The sequence below is a fragment of the Lycium barbarum genome, chromosome 4 (genome assembly GCF_019175385.1).
Source record: "Lycium barbarum isolate Lr01 chromosome 4, ASM1917538v2, whole genome shotgun sequence".
In the NCBI taxonomy this organism is placed as follows: domain Eukaryota; kingdom Viridiplantae; phylum Streptophyta; class Magnoliopsida; order Solanales; family Solanaceae; genus Lycium; species Lycium barbarum.
In genome coordinates this window covers 127,832,180-127,856,321 of record NC_083340.1, presented here as the reverse complement: position 1 = coordinate 127,856,321, position 24,142 = coordinate 127,832,180, and the positions used below count along the sequence as shown (strand labels likewise).

At 38.6% G+C, this 24,142-nt stretch overlaps 1 protein-coding gene across 1 annotated transcript; it reads left to right on the top strand.

Annotated features, from left to right (window-relative positions):
• The first annotated feature begins 10,920 nt into the window (after positions 1 to 10,920).
• LOC132638575 (protein DOG1-like 3) lies at positions 10,921 to 18,343 on the top strand. The gene is made up of 2 exons (XM_060355410.1): positions 10,921 to 11,431; positions 18,100 to 18,343. Exons 1-2 carry the CDS (start codon positions 10,955 to 10,957, stop codon positions 18,316 to 18,318), a joined length of 696 nt encoding a protein of 231 aa, XP_060211393.1. The 5' UTR covers positions 10,921 to 10,954; the 3' UTR covers positions 18,319 to 18,343.
• Positions 18,344 to 24,142: the final 5,799 nt, after the last annotated feature.

The window sequence follows — 24,142 nt, the reverse complement described above, 5'->3', positions numbered from 1 at the left end:
AACACTAAGAATCCCAACGAAGGAAAACTGGGCCCGAACTGGGAAGGTCCGTATAAGATAACCGGGATAACGGGCAAAGGATCGTACCAGTTGGAGTCCATGGACGGGCAACGGTTGCGCAATAACTGGAATGTAGCTCATCTAAAAAGATACTACTGCCAAGGTACGGACCCCCCGTGTTTTTCTGTTTAACCTTTCTCATTTGCAGGAAATCAAGAGCCGGATAAAGTTAGAGTTTTAGGCCTGAAAACACATGTTGCACTCTTTTCCTTAGTACGTTTTTGTCCCAAAATGGGTTTTCCGACAAGGTTTTTAATGAGGCAACAAGTACAACGTGTTACTCGACAAAGACGAAGACAAACGCCTGGAAACTCGGGGTACAAGTGGGGACTTAATAGCACTCACCCGATCTTGCAGCTCGGATAAGAGCTAGGGGACTATCATACCCACCTCGAAGTTTACCCAGGTTAGCTGAAACCGGAGGCCGCCTTCAACAAAACAAAACCGGACCTTTAAAACTAGGTTCCGATGTAAGGACCAAACGATCAGAATGAATCGTGTCCACACAATATTTTCTACGACAAAACCAAGAACCGGACCTTCTGCATTAGGTTCCGATGTAAGGACCAAACGATCAGAATGAATCGTGTCCATTTAGTATTTGCTACGGCAAAGGCAGAAGGAAAAAATTCATTCTCATGTATACAAATACTTGCAATGCAAAAATTATTGAAAGTTTGGATAACGATATCTCGGATGTCTTCCTGTTAAAACACTTTACCCCGATGATAACCGCCGTATTTCGGCACTACTTCATTCATACATCCTATACCGGGCACTACGGTCGAAATTCGACAAAGGCAACAAGGTCATAGCGAACAGAGCCAGAATCATTAACCCCACAAACGGGGACTTTTACATCAAAATTTAGCTAAGGCTGAGACTCCGATGTCCGAAAAATACCGGCCCTAAAAAACGCCCGTCGTGATTCGGAGACGTCCGAATTCACAAAGAGTAAGATAAGTCCCATGGGCAAAAACTCCATAAAATTCCCGGACGACATGTACCGGATGAGGAAAAAAGCCGATATGTAGGCACAGTCAGAAATAATGACTCTTTAAAAAAGAACCGACAATTCGAGCGGAAGTCATAACAAACACTCATTCGAAGAAAAGAAAATAAATGTTCTATTTACACAAAGGATTTTACATCAAAGACCCCTATAAAAGCAAAAAGTAAAAAGGCTAAGGGCCTGATCTATCCAGAATGGTTGGAGCCGGAGTGCTCGGACACTGTCCGCTTAGAGTCATCGGAGTCATCCTCGAGGGCACCCCTAGCCAATTCCTCGATCCTTTCAGCCTCGAGAATAAGGGCCGAAAGATCCGTAAAGCCATGCTCGGCTTGCTCAAGGGTGATCCTCCGAGACTTCCATTTTTCGTACTCAGCAGCAATAGTGGCATGAGCCTCGGCGGCCTCCACGCTCTTCAGAGCTTCCTCCAAATCGACCTCGGCCTGGGCTAACTTTGCCGCCAGAACATCCCGAGCCTCTCCGAGGGCATTTTGCATGTGGATGGCCGACTCGAGCTCGGCCTTGAGAGCGTCATTAGCATCGGCCATCTCCTTAAGCTCGGTTTTCAGATCATCACATATCTGGGCCCTCTTCTCTGCCTTCTCTTCGAACACCCTCATACACTCTTTGTACCGGGCACTCTCAGATTCGAGCAGCTGATTCCTCTCGGCCAAGCTCGTAGCATCAGACTTCACCTAATCCAACTCTCCCCGGAGTTGAGAGAGGGTGGTTTCGAGCTCACCAAGCCTCAAGGAAAATTGAGCGTTGTCTCGGCTAAGGCCGATCTTGTCCGCTTCAAGACTCCGGTCGTATTCGACCATCTCGGCCAACTCACCCTTAAATTGACGATTCTCGGCCTTTGTTGCGTCGAGCTCGGGTTGGAGGTTTGAAAGAATAGCCGCTCGGTTCAACTCATCCTCCTTCTCCCGAAGAAGGTGCAGATATTTCTCCGTTTCCCGGCCTTGGGCATCCAGTTGGCCCTTAAGATCGTCCACCTCTTGCTGGGCACGGACGAAGGCTTCATTAACAAGCACCACACTCTGCAAAAAGAAGCAAGTCAAACACTTTTCATAAAACGAGGCAACAATTCTCAAAAGCATGCAGGGACAGTTGACAAAACTTACCCGATTGCCCGCGTGCATACCCTCATTGATGAGGCACTGCCAAGAGACCCCGTTCATCTTTAGTTTGTCTGAATCCAAGGTAAGGGGCCTCAGGTAGCTCGCCACGCCCACCGGGCAAGAGAGAAAGCTGCAATCCTCGGGAACGATGAGCACAGCCGACCTCGTCCTCCTCGGTTCCACACTTGGGGCCGGAAAGGTGCGGACCAAGATATCCCTTGCACCGGACTCGGTGGCCCGACCAACCCTCCTCGTAGCTCGAGGGATCTGGAGATGTCCAAAACCAGCGGCTTCGCCGGTTGTAGGAGGAGTGCCCGAGAACATGTCCTCAAACTCATCCGGCCTCGAAGCCGGAGTTGGAGAACTTGGAGCAGCCTCGGTAGCTTCAACAAAGGCAGGGGGCTCCGTAGTTGCAGTAGTCTCATAGTCGGGCAAAGGGCCAGTGGCCGTTAGAGCTTCGCTCTCGGGGGCCGGCTCGGTTCTTTGATCAGCTTCGGCAGCAGCCGCCCCCCCAGATCTACTTGTCCTTTGCAGGGGGGTTTCTTCGGAAGAAGCTTCACCTGAAATGTCGATGAAATCAATCGACCTTAGAGGAGTCGGGTAAAGAATTTCTTCCGCACCTGTGTGTAATGCCGGAACCAAAGGTCCTTCTCCGGCTGAAGGAAGGGGTGAAGCGGTGATACCCTCCTCCGGAATAGGAGCCACGGAAGGGGCCGCACTGATACTCCGGACGAGGAGCTCGAGCTCTGCTTCGTCCCGTAAAGTCCTAACGACGCTCCTCGCCCTTTTCTTTGTTTTCTGCCCTTTGTCCGATGGCCTTTTTCTCTTAGCAGCGGCAGCAAGGACGCGAGATGCACCTGCTGAATCGAACTCGAGTACCGACGTGGCGGATTCAGCTGCTGACTCCGGCCTTGGATCCACCGAGCCCTTAGGTAAACCTGAAAATCGAAGAAGTTACAGAAGGGTAGAAAGTGCAATGAATACGAATGGAAGCGAAGTGTTACCATGATTCTGGGCGACCCAACGGCCACGTGACAGGTGACCCCACGTCCGGTCATCGTGGACATATTGGTTAAGGAGGGCAGTAACCCACTCGTTGAGATTCCGGACGATCGGAGGAATCCAACCCAGGGCTGATATAAATAAAAAGGCAAGTAGTGAGAAAGTGGGACTGAAACTTGACAAAACATACGAAAGCCATTGTTAAAAAGAGTTCAGACTTACGCTTATTGTTCCACCTTTCCGGAAAAGGCATGTAATTTTCCGGAATGATGTCTGAGGTCCTCACCCGGACATATCGCTCCAACCAGCCCCTGTCTCTGTCTTCGTCCATTTTCGAGAAAAATGGATTCCGGCTACGATTTGCAAGTTTTATTACGCCACCCCGGAACAACCTCGGGGAATACAAGCGTATCAAATGGGCCAACGTGAGCTCCTTCCCGACATTGTTGGCCAACAGCCGGAGGCAGGCCACGACCCTCCAAACAATCGGGCCAACCTGTGCCAAGGTTACATTATAGGTCCGGCACATGTCCAAGATTACCGGATCGACCAGGGGATCGAGTTTGAGGGTGAAAGGGTAAGTATAAACATATAAGAAGCCCTCTCGATGGTCGGTGACTGATTCGTCTGGCCCGGGGGCAAAAACTTGAACTGAACGGGTGTCCCACCCACAATCAGCCCGGACCAAGTCGAGTTTTTCCTCAGTGATGGATGAGGGATATCGTCTCACATCAAACCCTCTATCGGATACCGGAGAAGGTTTCTCGACCTCAAAATCTTTGTTGAAATTGGGTTTGGCCAGTATAATGTCCGAGGCGGTGGGCTCGAAGGTGCTCTTTGCCTTAGGTGGAGAAGTAGCCTCGATTCCTTGAGACGAAACCGAGGGAATATCATGAGAAGTGGTTTCAGACATTTGGAGATTACGAAGGAAGACTTGGCAAAATTCGAAAGAAAAGTTAAAAGGTGGAGTAAGGGAACAGACAGAGAATTCAAAAATTGCAGAAAACGTGAGGAAGGAGCAGCAGCACCAACACGCTCAAAAACGAGAATAGCTGGTTAACAAAGTTGACAAGCTCGTTCATTTTACGTGTGTAAGCAGCAGGTCAACAAGAAAAGTGAGTATTCAGATGATTGTAAGTGAAGAAAAGAAATGGAGAGGAGGCGAAGGATTGGAAACAGAAGTGGAGATGAGTTGAATGAGGTCAAAGTGTTGAAGTGAAAAGGCAAAGAACGTTATATAGGCATGGGATTGGGGCGGTTACAGATCCCAGCCAATCGGGGAGTGCCACGTGTCCCATAATTAATGAGGAATGACTTGAAACGACGTGCGTTACGACGGTTGTCAGAGCTGGTCGTCCGGAATGAGACACGTGGCCGATGAAAGGGGGACGTGTCGCAACTGTTCCCGCCAAAATGAAAAGATAACAACGGACAAATGGAGCTGCCGATTTCTTGATTCTTCCACTTCCCGTTACTCAGGTGAAACCTCGGTCCGGAAAGTGTGGGGACTATCTGTATACGGTGAAAACCGGGTATCTGCTGGGCCGGTGAGACCGGTGACCGAGGGAAGAATGAAACGAGCACATGCAAGAAGACTTACTTTCTGTATCGGGGGAGCGGTTGGTCCGGTTTTCCCATGGCCGGTTCGATCTTGGCCGTTGGTCCGTTCCATCGTGGCCGTTGGTCCGGTTTGATCGTGGCCGGTAGTCAGTATGATCCGTTACGCGGTCGCCACGCGTCAGTAACGTGCTGCCATATTCAACTGTCAATCGTACGGGTGTCAGACCGTACGATCAACCTAATCCAACCTACTCCACGTCAAAGTTTTATCTTTATTTTTTGGAAACACTTGTTGTATGAAGCCCATGGGGCAATACTATAAATAAGAGGCATTGCCCTCCTTTTAAAGGGTTGGCTCCCTCATATCAAGAACATTTTTGTACCGGAAATATATACAAATCTCTCTCATTATCGTGTTGCAATCCGAATTCATTGTGTTCATCTCTATTACTTGCTCAATCAAATAACACTTATATATTGGTAGATATATAAATCTATAGCGGTCCTCTGAGCGTCACCGCTTTCTTCACATCATAACCATACATATCTTTTTTCCATCAAACAGATTGAGGCTTAACCACGTATTCTATACCTACTCACAAATTTAATTTATTATAATTAAATGTAAATTTAGTGTAAGTAAATGCTATACCATTAATTGAAACATTTACATCATGCATATGATGTATGCATATTTGATTGCATTCGAGGCGACTAAAATATTTTCCCTGGTTGTACTTATCTTTTGGTTGTCATATTAATTTGACCATAAGTTCAGTTACTTAAATAGAAATAGAAAGCAATTCGGACAACAAATCATATTGAGAACCTCGAAACTCGTCAACCATCATCCGTCCTCGTTACATACATTTACTAGGTGGCCTACATTTTGGATTATAGTGTATATATGTATATGTAATTGTGTTTGGATAGTGATAATATATATATCCATAAAAACAGTACAGACTTATATATGTTTATTATCAATATTTATATTAATTTGACTAATTTACTTTATTCATTATTTGATCTCCATTTGATATTAATCTCTTTTCATATTTATTAGAGTAAGAATAAAAATGAAAAAGTAATTAAATTCTGTCTTATTTTAAAATATAAATATTTTAAGTATATTTATTTTAGTAAACATAACAAATAAATGACATGGCGGAATAGCAAATACAACAATTAAATAACTAGATTAGATCTCAAGCTAATGTAAAAAAAAAAAAAGGAAGGAAATTGTATGTATTTGCCTACTTAACCTTTTGAAGAAAAAAGAAATAATAATAAATCCACTATTATTGACTTGATGGGGATACTTTAGGAATTACATGAATATTGTTTGATTTTTTAATATATGGGGTGCACATTTTTTTTTTTTTACATTGCTTGTTTTTTTAATATGGGGTCCACTTGTTTTTCATGAATTTGGAGAGGGTGGCGTCCACTTTTTTTTCTCATGAGTTTGGAGTGGGTGGGATCCATTTTTTTTTCTTTTTTTTTTTAATATTTATTGGCGTTTTGAGTATGGGGTCCACCTTTTTTTTTAAGAGTGACTGACGATGAAGCATGGGTAAACTCATGCTTCTATATAGTAGAAAAATAGAAATACAATAAAGCATTTCTATCTACTTTAGAAAAGTTGGTAATATAAAGTATAAAATGTCATTTTTTTTGCCCTTAAATAAAAAATTGGGTGGGACCAAAAAGAATTTTTTTTGCTCTTAAATAAAAAAGTGAGACCAAAGGACGGACGACGATCTTGCTTATAAACCGGCTCTTCTATAAGTAATATATATATATATATATATATATATATTATGTTCAAAACACGATTAATGTAACATTGTAGTTTGTTCTCCGTATCCAAAACTTTATTATATTAGTGTTTGCTACGAATACAAAGTTGGCAAAAATTTATTAATACTTTTTAAAAAAGAAGACTTATTTAAAAGGAAACTATTTTCCTCTCTTTGAGATAAAATAATAGCAATATTTAAACATCAGTTGATACTTTGAATTTTAATTCGATTAATTTAAAAGTGTAAAATATTCTATTGTTAATGTATGTAGATTGGGCCTAAACAATACCTATTATTTTTTATCAAATTTTTATTTGGATAATTCTAATTCAAATTATTATATTAATTTTACATGTTTAAAATGAAACAAAGTAGAAATTTGAAATGAAGAACTACTATTTTTTAATTTTTGGTAAATATTTTTGGTTTAACTCATTTTACTTTTCATGTTGTCTTTTGCACGATTTTTTAAGGCAATGTCAATTAGAATTATAATTTCACTAATTTACCTTATTAATGATTTGATCTCCATTTAATAGTATTTTTTCTTTTATGATATTAATCTCTTTTCACATTTATTAGAGTAAGGAAAAAATGAAAAAGTAATTAAATTCTATCTTATTTTAATATATAAGTATTTTAAGTATGTTGTTGTACAATAATTTCATTTACTCCCACTAATGAGTTGATACGCATGTGACAATGAATCCATCATTATTGATTTAATAAGATACTTTGGAAATTACATGAATATTGTTTGATTTTTTAATATGGGATGCACTTTATTTTTTTGATATTGTTTGTTTTTTTACTATGGGATTCACTTTTTTTTTTATATTGCTTGATTTTGTTAATATAGGGTCCACCTTTTTTTTTCATGAGTTTGGAGATGGTAGGTTCCACTTTTTTTTTTAATTAGTAGGTGTTTAGTATGGGGCCCACAGTTTTTTTTTTAATGATGGGCGGACGACGAAGCATGGGTGCAAACTCATGCTTCCATATAGTTTAAAAATTGTACTCTCTTCGTTTCAAAATATTTGTCACTTTATATATTTAAAATAAAATTAAATAGTTTTTGTTACACCTCAGAAATTTTCCGCGAGCCTACAATGAATAGACCAATGAAGGGTATGAGTGTGCGATGTTTTACTAAGTAGGGAATGACTAATTATGAATTTTTGGAAATAAGAAAGTTGCGGAATTTTATTTCAACCCAGTGGTCGTAAAGTGATTTACGGCCCGTAAAGTGATTTACGGACCGTAAAGTGCCATCGTCCTTCAACATTTCAAAAACTTCGACTTTCTGTTAAATGTTAAAATGGTAAAATACGACCCAGAATACGAACCGCAAATCGAAATACGGCCCGTAAACTGAGTCGTAAACTGCCATGATCTCCAGCCAACCTTTCTGTTTCTGATATGCTTAAATACGACCGTGGAGGACGGACCGTAAACCAGTATACGGTCCGTAAACTGTGGTTTACGACCACTGTACACCCCGACTGTTGTTCATTAAAAATCAGATTTTGAGTATTAAAAAGGGACCCTAACCTCATTTTATTTCATTTCTCATCTCCACAATTCAAGAACACTCTAGAATATTCTCCAAACACTTCATCCAAGAGAATCAAAGGAACATCAAGATCAACAACATTAAATCCATGAAGCCAAGTGTATGAAACTCAAGTGAAGTTCATCCAAACCAAGAAATCTCAAAGGAGGTGAAGTAGGGTTTGGTGAAAGAGGAAGGAATTCCACTCTAGACTTATTCCACCATCATCCAAGGTAAGTTTCATGACCATTTTATGTTGTTTAAGGTATTGGAAGGTTAAGATACCTGAATTGTAGAAGAACATAGCAAATGGGTCTTTCAAGAGTGAATAGTGTCATGAGTGAGTGGTAGTTGAATTGAATCATGAATGTTAGTGTGTTGTGAGTATGAATATGTTATAGATGACATGTAGACCATGAGATAAGTGTGATACATGGGAAAATACGATAGCGAACCCAAAACCATAAATGTGGGGAAAAATGAAAAGAAATAGTGGATCATGGCCATTGTATATGAATGATAATTGTGATTTACTATATTATGATTGTTATTGTGGGTGATTGGGAGTTGATATGGAATACGGGAAAAGTAGTATAAACAAAGGAAGTGCTGCCCAATTTTCTCTAGAAATAGTAGTGCGTTCTTATAGTTGGTTAACTAACGATCGTACAAATCCTCTTTTTGAAGGTAGAGGCGTGACATTGAAGGAGAATAAGCAAACGCTAAATTGCTTAAACGACAAAGGTATGTGAGGCTAGTCCCTTCCTTCTAATGGCATGAATCCTATAACATAAATTCCTTTCCTCTTCATGAGTTCATGTATTCCGAAGAAAGCTAAAAAGCCTATATCTATAAATGTCTATATAAGATAAGAGATATAATACTAAGATGCCATAATGATGAAGATGTTATTGATTACCCACACTCACCTTATGTGCTAATTCCTTCAAGGTGAGGCAGAATGTCAATAATTGCTCCATAATGAAATCGGGGGATCACGACCTTACGTCACCCCGATAAAGTATAGTTGATCTTGAGCTTTACGCATGTACTATAATAATATGAGCATGCATGATAATATTACACCGCGCCTAGTTAGCCGGGCAGTCACCGCTAAGGTGGGCAGCTATACGGATACACCATGACCATTTGGCATGGGCAGACACCACTAGTGGGCGGCATGAGATGGTACCCCGAACGCGGGAGGCCTGGACACGAGCTATTGTTATTGATTATCACACCGTTTCATTTTGGACAGGCAGCTTACATATTATGCATATATGATATGATGATGAGTATGAGTAAGACAGCATGCATTACTTCTCTTATGATTGTCATTCAGATCCAAATGTTTCATATTGATGTTCTCATTATATTATTATTGTCTTCATTCGTTGTTTATGCCTCTCATACTCAGTACAATATTCGTACTGACGTCCGTTTTCTTTGGACGTTGTGTTCATGCCCACAGGTAGACAGGGAGGTGAGCTTGATCCAGATTCTTAGTAGTTGTCAGCTGATTGAGAGCACTCCATTGTTCGGAGGTGCTTGTGATTTTCCTTTTGGTATATATGCATATTTTTGGCACGACGGAGTCTTGTTCCGTCTATATATATATAGTCTGTCAGTAGAGGCTCGTAGATACGCAGTGTGGGTTAGATGGTCTCATAAGATGTTATTATATGTATATATTATTTTGATGGCCGAGAGGCAAATGTATATAAAGCATTTATATTTCTATCTAAAATATGTTTTCCCTATAATTCGTGTATGAAGTTGATAAAAGGGCCTTAAGTGAGTAAGATGAGTGGTAGAGTGAGTGGTGCTCGGTGGCTAGCCCCGGGTACCCGTCGCGGCCCCTAGCTGGGTCGTGACAGTTTTTTCTATTTTATTCTTATATTAATTACATCAATGGGCTTATTTTGTGAGTTCACACGCCAACATTTAAGAGATTTCATCATTAATGGATTAATATTTATTGAGTAGAGAGAACATGATGAAATTTGTTAAGAGAGTATAATTGTCAAAATGATATATTTATAATTCTTTTTTAATGGGCGTGTAAATAAAAAATGCAATCAAATATTTTAAGACGGAGGGCGTAGATATTTTCACGAAAAAGCTAAGGTCACTTGCATTTTATCAAACATTATAAATTCCAAGTTCCAAACAACGGCTGGAGGCGCCACCTATCATGCACAACGCTAGCTAGAAAATGACCAATATACAGTCCCTTATCTTTTGATGATAGGTTTAAAGTAGTTCTAGAAGTATTATCTAAGCATTTTGGTCTTAAAGTTCATTGACAAATTTTGATCTCTATTAGATATTTATTATATTCTAATTGTTAAATTTAATTAAAATTGTGAAACAAAAGATTTTAATCAGAAACTTTCGTCAAAATCAAAGAAACTATAGCACAAGAAACTACACCAAACACAAAAAAATAGACAAAAAATAATTGAAATTGTACCTTAAAAAGCTGCATCAGATGCTAGAACTGGTAAAAAAAACACATAAACTGCAAAAACTGTACTTTCAAATGTCAGGTTTCGTTAAATATTATTTATTTGACAATTTCGGTTTTATCTAACAACCAAATTTTGATAAAATAAATGTAGACCAAAAGTGTTCACTTTTGACAAACATAAAAGATCAAAATTCCTTCGATTATACTTAAGGGACTATTTTAAACTTAGCACTAAAAATAAGTGACCATTAAGTCATTTTCTCCTATGCTAGCTGCCAAAATTCGGATGCCTATAAATCAATCCACTCAAAACTCAAACCTCAATCCAATAAAGAGTCCTAAAATACACCAAAGAGGGACCTAGCTAGTAAAATCATGTACAAACAAAAAGGAAAAATGTCGAGTTTCCAAAAATTCCACGAAGTATGGCATGACCAACTTCGTGAATTAGTACAACAACTCAACAAAGCACCAAGACCTGCTATAAACCAAGAACAACATGAGTTGCACACAAAATTAATCCAAAAAGTCACTTCTCATTACTCCGAGTATAATCGAGTAAAGTCAATTGCGGCAAAAAATGACATACTTTGTGTTTTTAATGCACCATGGTCTAATTCCCTTGAGCGGTCCTTGTACTGGGTCGCCAGTTGGCGACCCACCACTGCTTTTCATATTATTTATACTGAATCGGGCATCCTTTTTGAATCTCGCATATTTGATATTCTGAATGGTTGCCGTAACGGCGACCTAGCTGATTTATCCCCTAATCAGCTCACTAGGTTTAGTGAGCTTCAGTGTGAAGCTATTCAGCAAGAAAATGCTATTACCGAAGAACTCTCAGATTGGCAGGCAAGTACCTGGATTTTTTTCATCATTTTTGTTTTCTAGACAGTTACGTACCAGCTCATAATAGTAAATTTAGTAGTATTTTTTTGGTTCGATGTTTCAATATCATATTGGTGCTCAGCAGAGGCGGAGCCAGCTTATGTCCAGCGATTCATCCGAACCCCCTCGACGAAAAATTACAGTGTATTTTTAAAGTTAAAATTATTTTATTATGTATATATAGTAGATGTTGAACCCCCTGACTTCTTCGTTTATTTACCTTTTAGAATTTTTGAACCCCTAGATGAAAATCGTGGCTCCGCCACTGGTGCTCAGACTATTAGTTTTCGTGTGCATAAGGCCGGGAAAATATTCTCGAATAAGATTTTTTTTTTCCGCAGTATTCGAAATCGAGACTCTGATCCCTTCCACCCTAACTCTTGCTAATGGTAAAAATTATAGTTAACTTAACCTATATCCAGGGTACAATAACAAGTTATCAACATATTATAGTATATGCTTTGTCCTGTCTTATTTTTCAAGTTAAAAGCCTCTGCTATTCGCCCATACTTATTTTTTAGTGACAATTTGAACTCACCTGAATAAGATAAATAACATGCTACAATAAATTAAATTATAATGAGAATATAATTTTTTTTATGTGTCTACAAGTTAGACCCTCTACATTATCTATGTTTAGTCTGAGTTTTTTTCTTTTTTCTTTTTTCTTGCTGAACTGAACGGTGCATTAATTGAAGTGCGGAATTAAAAGAGTTATTACACTGCATTGGTATGGTATAGATCAAAAAATATGATATCTCTAAATTGTCTTTGTTTAACGAAAGCATAATAAAAGGAGGGGAATTCCGAGTTCTCTGTTTCCTCTAGAGCTGATCTCATAGGTCCCCTTGTGTGCAAATATGGGGGACCTCATGTGGAGTCCGGAACCAAAATGCCCCAAAAAAACCATTGTGAACTAAAATATCCCAATAAAAAAAATGTTACAAAACCACCTTTAGCACAGTATTTTACTGCGCTAAAGCACTTAACCGTAACGGACCCGTTAAGTGCTTTAGCGCAGTATTTTACTGCGCTATAGGAGTTAACCGTAACGGACCCGTTGACTGCTTTAGCGCGGTATTTTACTGCGCTATAGAAATTTGTCTCTAACCTATAGCGCATTATTTTACTGCGCTATAGCGCTCCGCCATTTTCCAAAACCAGCCTCTTACTACATTTTCACTCCTTTTTACGTAGTTTAGCCGTATATTAATCATGCTTTGAAATTCCGGAACTTCAATATTTTATATAGAACCCTACTTATATTTGTACAATTAATAAAATAGGCTCAATACATCAAGAATACGCAATACTTTGGATTGTCGTTTTAGTGGTTGAAAAGTGCTCGAAGTCCTTTTTTGTTTGAAGACTTGTAGTCATTAGCTTTAAGTTATTTATCTTTTAGGGTTTCGTCTTATTTTTAAATTAATGCTTTAACTTTATTTCGAATGTGTCACGTTTTTTTTTTATTATCAATTTAGGATGTAAAACTATAAACAACAATAAAGACTAAGATAATATTTATAAATATGCAAAAAATAGTTAATATTTACGATAAATTGTACAACACTAATGTATATACACTATCGAGGATGCTTCCCACATGTAGTATGTCGGAGACTATCCCTAGGCCTAAGGCTCATACAATCCCCACCGCCCTCGCCATCGTCTCCATCGTCCTTTTTCCTCTTAATAACGGGTGCTCCAAGTCATGATCATCATCTCTTCCCCTGGCCCGTGCGCCCTTGACTAGAATGTGCTTCTTCTTGCGATCTGGTCCCGCTCGCACGGGCAGAACCTCATGATGACCTGAGTCTGGAAACTCGGACTCTTCCTCGTCAAGAGTTTCCACCGCGGGCGCCAAAGGATGAACCTAAAAAATATATAATAATTAGTACCATTTCTTATTTATATTGAATACATTAACGTTATTTATTTAATCAAACCTGTGTGTCAACAGACGCCTGAGTAGGCTCCTGAGATAGGTCTGTAGGCTCCTGAGACGGGTGTGGTGGTGAATATGAGGTAGTCTCCGGACGAGATGTTGTTCGAAGTCCAAGTAAAGATTATAAAAATTAAATAAATATTTACCTTATATTGAATAAAATTAGTTTTAAGTAAAACACTTACATGCGCCTCGGTAGTCTCATGAGAAGACACCTCTGCCTCGACAGGCTGATGAGAATGCTCTTGAATGGGTCGCTCCTGTGGACCCGCTGGCGCCGAATCCTAAAATATGAAAAAAATGAAATAATAAGTAACATACATATTTAAAATAAGTACTTTAAATAATGAAATATGTATATTAAATATTGACCTTATATTGAATAAAATATATTTTAATAAAAAACTTACCTGTGGCTCGGTAGTCATATGGGAAGACACCGCTGGCTCGGCAGACCCATGAGAAAACGCCTGAGTGGGTGGCTCTGGTGGACCTGCTGGCGCCGAATCCTAAAACTAACCGGGATCAAAAACTCATCGAAGTCAAGAATTCTAGCTCCCTCTAAATTCCTCACAAGCCGCTCATCAGCTAATGAAGTGCATAACTCCGCCCAATCAACGTTATCACGCTCATCCATGTATGCATTCTGGCTCGGCTGTGATGAAGACCCGGGTATCTCATCAAGTAAGAGCGCCGGCGTAAACGTAGGTGAGTCCCCGGGTGAGCTGCCACCGGCCTGGAACAGCTGCGGATGGACTAGACCGTGAACGCCCTCTGGAATGGGATCGGCCTCATCCGACTCATCTACCAGATGGTGTCCTCCACCACCAGGTCCAACAGCAGCAGCACCGCGTCCTCTACGCGCACGGCGTCCTCTGCCAGCACGACCTCCTCCTCTGGGAGCACCCGGTCCTCCTTCTGGCGTTGCCTGATACTCAGCCTCCGGAACATGCTCCTCCTAGCGCCTAATCTCGCTTGCCGGCCGGATACCATCCTCGGATATCCGTACCATCTCCGTCGCAAGCCCCGCAAGCCCAGGGTAAGGCATATGCTCTAACCCCAAGATGCATAAACGTTGTACGGCCACCAGCTACATTTGTGTTCAACAGAAAAAAAAAGTTATTTTTTAAAACATAACAATTAATGCAATTAAATAAATCTATTTTTCTATAAACATACCAATGCCTCGTACTGCCCCGCGAGTGCTGAGTATCCTACATCCCTAGGGGGACGCAAAGCTGGGTTGCCGATCAATCAGCGTGTGATCTGATGATACCAGCGCATGTAATGCTCAATGGGAGTCAAATGGCCGACCACCGCTAAAGTGCCCAACCTGTTCTCCCAACGGTGGAGCTGGACATCCATGAAAGCCAGAAAATCATCATTAACGGCAGCCCGATCGTCCCGCTGGTAGTGTCGGAGCTCATGACGGACGTCAGGGGGTATACTCTGTGTATGCCCAAACTGTCTTAAGACACGCTCGGGCATGTGATCCTCTACGATGTCCAGGTGTATCAATGGACTTCGCGACCTCCAAACCCCCTGACCTGCCCTACAGAAGAGCGGCAAACCATCTAATATAGCAGTGTACAACGTCCATATAAATAGCTGCATAACATATAAATACAAATCAGTGATCACCAAGTAGAAACGTTTAATTAAATTATTAATGTAAATTTAAATAGTTTTACCGCATCGTCCGTCATGTGATTAAGCTGGTCCCGGAATGGAAGAATAATGTGGTGCGTATCCACATCCCGGTCAAAACCCGCTGTCCACCTCCTCGCATAAGGCATGTCAATCTCGAGGTGATGCCTAGGTACGGGCTGAAAAGGCAGCATCCTCTCCCACGCCCATAACTGTAAGCGATATTAGAAAATACGATTTTTAAGTCGTCATTTCAAGAGGTTTGTCTACATTAAAGGAAGGCACACTTAAAATATTACTTGGAGAAGAGCAAAAAATCCACACACATCTCTGACAACACCAACAGACGCTCGGCACAGGCATCTGTAAAGATACGCCAAAACAGCACCACCTCAGCTATAGTCTCCCAGGCGGTCCAAATGCTCCAAGAAAACCAAATAACGTAAGCTGACAAAGGCACCCAATGAGTTCGGGAACAAGATACCCCCGAATATAATAAGCAGTTACAAACGGGCATGACGATCAACATCGTCCTGCGGGGTGCCGCCGTCAACCGGATCCAGACCCTCCAAATAAGTGCAGAGTGCACTAATTTTAACCCGACTCTGTCCCGAAATCTGGCCCTCGACATCAGGCACGAAGTGGGTGAGCCTAGTCAACTCTGTCGCCCACGTCTGACCAGGAGGAGGCTCGTACCGAGTGTGTAGTGGCTCTCCATCTACCCGCAATCCAAAGAGGACCTCTACATCCTGAAGTGTAATCGTGGCCTCACCAGTGCGAAGATGGAAGGTATGTGTCTCTGTCCTCCACCGCTCAACCATGGCCGTGATGAGGCCCAATTATGCTGTACCCGACCAACGGACACGCAACGGTAGATGCCGCCCCGAAACAATATCTCCAACACGCGAGGGTGTGGGGGGGTGCTCGCGTAAAAGAGTCCACACTCTCTGCAGCCTACGGGGACGGAGCCTAGTAGATATCCCTATAGTACCGGCCCATAATAACTCTGACCTATGATTGTCTTGCAAAGACAATACTGATCTATCAGCGGGCCCTGGGTGATCATCGGGCCCCGGGTGAGCATCGGGCGTCGGGGGAACATCGGGCCTAGGGGGAACATTCGGATCCATGATAGAGTCCTGTCTGTACAAACTAAATTAGTCATTATTCTTGAAATGAAAGATAAATTATATTAACTAATTAATAATTTGTAGGGAATATGTGAATTATGTAGTATTATATCTTGTGAATAATTAACATGGGATATGTAGTAAATTTAATATGTGATAGTAATGACACATATGTGATGGCAAAGATTTTTAAGTTAATTACTTTTGAATTATGTGATAGCAAAGACTTATTAAGTTAATTAGTTTGGGAATCGAAATTCAACAGTAATATTTGTTTAGAACTTTATTTTGAATATGTGATATATTTTTAGTTGACCAAATAGCCAACACAACTACGATAAAATTAAACTAAAAGAGTATATTCGTCGACCACATATTTTCCTACAAACTTTACATTTTTTTCGTTAGCTTATGTATTTATGAAAAGAAGAACTTTAACTATTCTTTTTAAGATAATCTTTTTTTATTTAACATATATATTCACGCTTTTAAAATTATATAGATTAACAATTCATAATCATTTACAACTTGTTTGGATGGTTGTTACCTATTGTATTATATTATGTTGTTAGTTTAAATACAATGTTTGCTTTGATTGTTACTTTAATTTTATTGTTATGTAACGACGAAAGGTCCTATTTTATGTAACCACTGATTTGGTCCTATACAATACAACACAATACGATAAATGTCAAAACAATACATAACAATCATCCAAACAAAGTGTTAACAACATAATAATTCATTACCAATCAACTTCTTTCAATTCATAAACAATATTTAACAACTAATAAATAATCAATATTTAACAAATAATCAATTAACAAAATAATAATCCATTAACAATTCATAAATAATTAACAAATTAACAACTCATAAACATATAACAAATTAACAATTCAAAAACATTTAACAAATTAACAATTCATAAACATTTAACAAATAATGAATTAAACAAAAAAAAAAATCGGAACAGTGGCAAAAGCCACTGCCTAGTCGAACAAGAACAAAAAAAAATGATTTTTTTTTTTTGGAAAATGGCAAGGATTAAATGTTAAGCATGCTTAGAATATAATGTATATAACAAAATAATAACAAAAGTTTATAGTAGAAAACCTTAATCGAAGATTTTTTGTAGAGTTATTTTAATCAAGTTGTACGACGCTTTTTCCCAAAATTCGAACTTAGATCCTTACTCCTTGACTTGAATATACCGAGAATCTAAACTTTCACGGATGAAATTTAATAAAAACAAATGACGTTTTTGGATGTGGGGACCACCTCGGATTCGCCTCCAATGGCGTTTTCGTTTTTTTTTTTTTTGGCCACTGGAGGGACCAGTGGTGGAACCCGATGGGTTTAAAGTGGAGCGCTATAGCGCAGTAAAATACTGCGCTATAGGAGAGAGACGAATTGCTATAGCGCAGTATTTTACTATGCTAAAACACTTAACGGATCCGTTACGGTTAAGTGCTTTAGCGCAGTAAAATACTGCGCTAAAGGTAGTTTTGTAACCTTTTTTTTGTTAAGATATTTTGGTTCAAAATAATTTTTTGGGGGCATTTTGCTTCTGTACTCACCTCATGTGCTACTCAGCTAGCTTCATGGAATATGTGTTGTATCTCCGGGTTCTTCATGAATTCCTGAAGGAACCTGCAATCATTAAGAAGATTTGTGGTTAAACCTCGTAATGTACCTTATTTTTCTGATTACAAAACTCACGTCAGACAATTATTTATTAGTTAACTAACTTTTAAATGATTTTTACTTTAAAAAAACATTTACATTATGAGTGCATTTGAATTAGACACCCAATTCTACACTTTAAGCGAAATAGGAATTAGGAATACAGCTTATTAGGTCTCCTTAATTTAAATGTGTTTCATATAATTAATTGTGTACAATTGTAGGATAGTGCAAATGATATAATTGGAGATACTGATAATAAGATGGAAAGGCTGGTTGGAATATTGGAGAGAGCAGATCAACTGAGGCTGAGGACCATAAAGAATTTGCTACACCTTTTAACTGCCCAACAAGCTGTGGAGTTCTTGATTGCTGCGGCACACTTGCTCTTTGGAATCCATAGTTGGGGAATCAATCACGACCGTCAACGACCAAAAGGATGATTAGCTTTAGATTTAACTTTTTTTTTTTTTTTTTGGGGGGGGGGGGGGGGGGGGGGGGTTGGGGTTTGTAACTGTTTTGGAGATAACTAATTAGAATTCTTTAATTTGGAGAATTTTATTTTGAGGGTAAAAAGATTACTTCGAGCCCCTGTTTTAAATTATATCTCGTACTTTTCTTTAAAGATCTTGATAGAAAGCTCCGTTATATGAATTGTGAGAAAGAATGAGATTCGATCAAATCAATTGAAAATCTCATCATCTGATCGAGTTGGGCTGAGCGTCCATGTCATACAATCTTTTTCTAGCTAAAAATTTCATTATTAATCACGGAAGGATTAATTCATTTGTAAATGAAGAATCTATCGTTTTAATACTTAGAGATAAAACTTAGAAAAAAGGAAGAGTCTATGATATAAGAATCTTTTGAAAAAGAATGTAACTTTCTATATTTAGTAACTTATAAATTTTAATATATTACACGATATATTTAACCCATAGGATTCAAAAGTATTTTGATACAACGCATTATTTTTAATTTTTGTTCATAAAACTCTAAAAGTCTTCTTACTTCAATTACATGAGTGCAGTCAAAGCTAAACCACATGAATTAGAACAGAGATAGTATGATTTTGATCGCAGCCTACGAGCCTGAACACTAATTCTTTCAATAATTTAATTATTATTATTATTTCCTGTCATTTTATTAGATGAAGTTTGCCGATTAGTTTGATTTATTTAGTTGATATATTAGTGATAATATAACAGATAAAACTTAATTAAGTAGTGATTGGAAAAGAAAAACATCATATATTAAAGGGCAAATGGCGGTTTTAGTCCCTGAGTTATTGTCTAATTATGATTTTAGTCCTTGTGTTAATGCAATAAACACATTTAACTTTTAATTAAATAAAATGTGCAATTTTAATCCCTAGACTTAACTTGAAATTAAGACCGTTAACTTTAACGATTTTTCTTAACCACTTCAATCATTCTGCAGGAACAACATTTGTACTTGGTACAAAAAAACAGTATACACTCAGTTTGCAGCTTCCATCTCTTTTTGTTTCTCTATATCTCTCCCCTCTTCCTTCCCTTTACCCCCTTCCCAGATAACTTCTTCATTATTACCTATAGTATAATTAGTTGTTTGCATATGGACAATGGTATTGCCATTTGTGTGACTTCATTTCTCTATCCTTTAAAACTAAGGAATTTCATAACAATGTGTACGTACAGATGTACTTTCTGCATTTGAAATTAGAACAAGTTGCTCTCCTAAATTGTAAATATATATATACATCTCTGCTCTATTTAAACAAATGACGCAAGACTTATGATAGTACTGGGTTAGGCGTGAATTTCAGTTTCTTCTGGCCAAAATTAGTTCTAGTAGTGTTGCTTTCCCTTTCATCTCTGCTGTCACGACCCAACTTACGGGCCTTGTGGGCACCTACCATATTACTATCTAGTAGGCGAACCCTTATCAATCAACTCAACATTCAAACAGTTTTATTAACAACAAAATACTTAATGGTCACAATTTGAAAGTAAATACTCATAATGACTCTATTATTGATACAAGAAAAACTGAAATTCCCGGGATCTAGTCTAGACAGGTACAAGAGCCCTATTACACAAGGATAAAACAAGATAACCAAAACAGCCTCTGCTTCGAATGAGATGAGAAAGGTTGTAGGAAGATGTCCAGAAATCCACTAAGAGAAACTTCAAGTAATAACCTGCACACATCTACAGCCAAGGAGAATGTAGCAAGAGTAGTATCGGTACACCACACGTACTATTAAGCATCATAGGCCGACTAAGATTAGTTCACGCAACACCGTATAAAATCAACAAGATAAACAAATAAGTCAACGTGCGCCCTTAACACTCCCAATATAGATAATTACACCGATACGAACTCACCTCTCTATTCCTAGTTATTTCGGTTTTCTTATTTCCACAGTATTCCGGTTATCCGACTAGTCAAATGTAGTCCTATTTCGTATTCATTTAGGCCAATTAAATCTTATCTTCTCAATTACAATAACGTCTACTTCCAAATTATTAGCCTTAGAGCTTTCTATCCGGTTCACTCCCTAAGATATGACACATCCACGGAACATACGCATCATACTTCCATCAACACTGGGACTCTCGAAATCCATCAGACTAAATGCAGATCCCTAAAACTTAACAATTCATTCCTAAGCCAACACCTCCATGAATGATCAGAATCCCTCATAAAGCACCACACAATTATAGGAGATGCACAGAGTAATGTGATAGAATGACAACATGCAATATCAGGATATGAAGTTATGAAATAAAATGCAATGCAATGACCACATGCACACTGTACACACATGCTAACTGGTGTCATTTTCCATAAGTCATGACCTGTAGGGGACCTATGGTGTACATGTACCACTCATTTCGGATCCACTTCTCGGACCCGAGCCACATTCAAGGCCATATCCTCACCTCGGGTCAAATGTGCCTTTTCATATATGTAAATATGCTTACCTTCTCATCGCCTTCAATGATCGATTCTTAGTAATACCTCATAATCACCCCAACTCGGTCATAAAACCGGATAACACAACTGGTACTTACCCAGCCTTTATGCTCCATGTATTACCCCATAACCACATGCAATATATGCAACGATGCTAATGAATGAAAGCAATGTCATGAAATATGTCCTTGGTGGTGTACACTATTATGCCTTCGTTTCAACTAACCCAATGCCACCATTTTTATTGACACAAATGGACAGCCGTAATGAATATTACAAATATACTCGACAATCAATGCTGGAATTAAATATACATGGGAATAATTACTCTAAACTACGGGATAGCCCTTTTTAACAATGACAATAATCACTTCCTATTCGTAACGCATAAACATCAGCAAGTGTAGAACTTAGTGCCCAATTATATACTCATTGTTGTCCTAGTTACTATATACATGTAAACTATCGTTAAATTATGAACATATCCATTCAAACTCCGTGTCTGAAGACCTAATCATGCATTCTCCCGTCAATTCTATACGTATATATGATTCGCTAATCAAAGTCTAACTTAAGTAAACCTCTATGACGAATAGCTATTCGAACTTCCATGAAGCATCCACCCTTCTAGCCTTTATCTGAAATCCGCGAGGGATGGTAATTGTAGGAAAGATGTGAAGGATGTTGGAGGAGCCTCTTTTTCTTAGTGTCAAGGGTTTTTCTTCAGGTAAAACCTAATAGCAGCCTTGGAGGGTCTTTTATTAAAAAGACGGGTGCAATATAAAACTGAGTATGGAAAACGCGCACTCTGGTCCGTGACATCCGAGTTGGCTATAGCGGGACTGCTGCGGCGGTACCCTGGCAGCTATAGTGGACCAACTTCTATCGGGGCCCGTAATTTTTAACTCTTTTCGAAACTAATGTTTCCCACTATTAATCATTTACACACCCCATAGGGCTTACCAATTAAGATCGTGGGCCTAGATCGGGTACGAATTTTGTGAATTATTAAATAACAACTGGGTGGGTCGTTACATCTGCAACCTTAATCCGTTTTCTCTCTCTTCTTTTTTGGTTAAGAAAAGTAACTAAAGTTAATGGTTTTAACTTCAAGTTAGGTCTAGGGGTTAAAATTGCACCTTTATTTAATTAAAGGTTAAATGTGCTTAGTGCATTAACATAAGGACTAAAATCATAATTAGGCAATAACTCAGGGACTAAAACCGTCATTTGCCCTATACTAAATAAAAACGAAAGTAGTTTAATGGAATTCAAACTTTTGAAGGTTATAAAAGTGGTAAGATAATATCTAATAACTTTGTTGAACGTTCTAAAAGGTTACTAATATATTGATAGATGGTAAAATCAAAAGGGCGTGAAAGTAGTAAAGAAACAAGAATATTTTCGGGAGAATTTTCTCGGCCTTTTCATTCACAATATGACCTCCTTATATACAAGTAAGTCAACGCCTAAATTAGGTTATTTTAATAGGACTACAATTCCTATGTCAAATTAGACATTGGACCTAACTCACACAGCAAAAGCTAATTTAAAGGGAGGAGGATTGCCCAAGTCTTATAAGGAGCCCAAGGTTTTCATCCATCATCGATGTATAGTCTCTTAACCCCTCTCATGCCCGGATGTGGACATTCTTTTTATCTGGGATCCATTGTCCGGTCTGGAGCGTGCACATTCATGGATCGAGGGTATTTTCACCTTACCGGTTTGGGACTGGTCAATTGGTCCCGGCGTATTCTACCTACTTTTTTTTTTCTGGAGGCCCACATCAGATTAGGCCTGGGCCTGGCTCTGATACCGTGTCAAATTAGGCATTTGGCCTAACTCACACCTCAAAAGCTAGCTTAAAGGGAGGAGGATTGTCCAAGCCTTATAAAGAGCTCAGGATTCTCGTTTGTCACCAATGTTGTATATTCTCTTCAATAGCCTCTTAAAGTTGCAAGTAAATTTTATATGAATACATGTAATTTGTTTCGATCGAGCATCTGATCACATGACAAAGTATTTTTATTAGATACTAGCGGTACAAAGTTATTGGGGAAAAAATAGCATGTGTTCTCAAGCGTGCATATCGTATATATGTTAATCACTTAAAATATATTACCTCTTTAATTATACATATTTGTCTCCATGATTCATAAAATATCAAATGTTTCTTAATTGAGACTGATGTGTATAATTATTGAGATAATAATTTTTTTATGTGATTAACTTAACTATCTAATAGACGCTTGAGAATATGCATAAACTGTTTTTCAAAATTTGAACTGAAAGACAAATTTATTTAGATACTCGAATTATAGTTTGTTGACAAATTTAAGAGTTAGTGAATGTATTAAGCATTCTAAAAATGAAAGGCACATCGCCACATCGATCGAAGCGTTAGAGTAGTTGGTCATTTAATTTGAGAATAAGAATAGGACAAGTAATCATTGTTACCAAAATATATACAAAAGAAAAAAGAATGCTTAGGCTATTAGTCATGGAAGATAAGCCACTCAATTTAATTTTTCCTTTTTACGGGTGAACAATTCAATATTTATCCTTTTTTAATTCTAACTTATTTTCAACTCGTCAATATATATCCAATTGAAATATTTGGCAGGACTAGTCGGTTCAATAAGAAGCAAGGGGGTCTGTCTCCTGTGGATGTACATCCTTTTGCAGGAAACAGAGGTGATCATACAACTGGTTGCATGCTTTTTTACATGTGGATAGATGATGATCATGAAACGTGGCACCTAAGAATTGAACGCATGCTTGGCAAACACTTGTTAAACCAATAGTGAAGTACTGCTATATTGGTCAGCGACTTGCAATTTTGTCACCATGTTGGTGTAGATTGTTAGCGGACATGGAATTTGCTTAAACGGCTTCCATTAGCCTAATTAGACAACCAAACTTATGTCTTTTGCTGACTTCAATAATACTGCATGTTACGGCAGCGCAGTGAATCAATTATTTCTCACAAAAGCAGCAGTCGAGAATTCAGGAATTTGTCGAAATGAATTAAAAAATATATAATACATCATGAATCTGAATCCACGATCTAAAATAACTTTTGTTTTCCTTTTTTAACTTTACCAAAACCTTTTATTTATGTCAAAGAAATTCAATAGCTTATAATTTCTTTGTATTTTCACAGTATAATTTTTCAATGAAATTAAATTCCTCCCTTCAAGATAGCTCCGCCCTAGACATAGGGTGTGTTTGGTGCAAAGGAAAATATTTTTTAGAAAAATATAAGTAAGCGAAATATATTATCCCAAGAGCATTTGTATGTACTCA

Excerpts from the sequence above, each read along its gene's own strand:
- LOC132638575 (XM_060355410.1), top strand. The coding sequence starts at position 10,955 with ATGTACAAACAAAAAGGAAAAATGTCGAGTTTCCAAAAATTCCACGAA. Across the intron at positions 11,432-18,099 it reads AAGAACTCTCAGATTGGCAG|GATAGTGCAAATGATATAAT; the intron begins GCAAGTACCTGG and ends GTACAATTGTAG.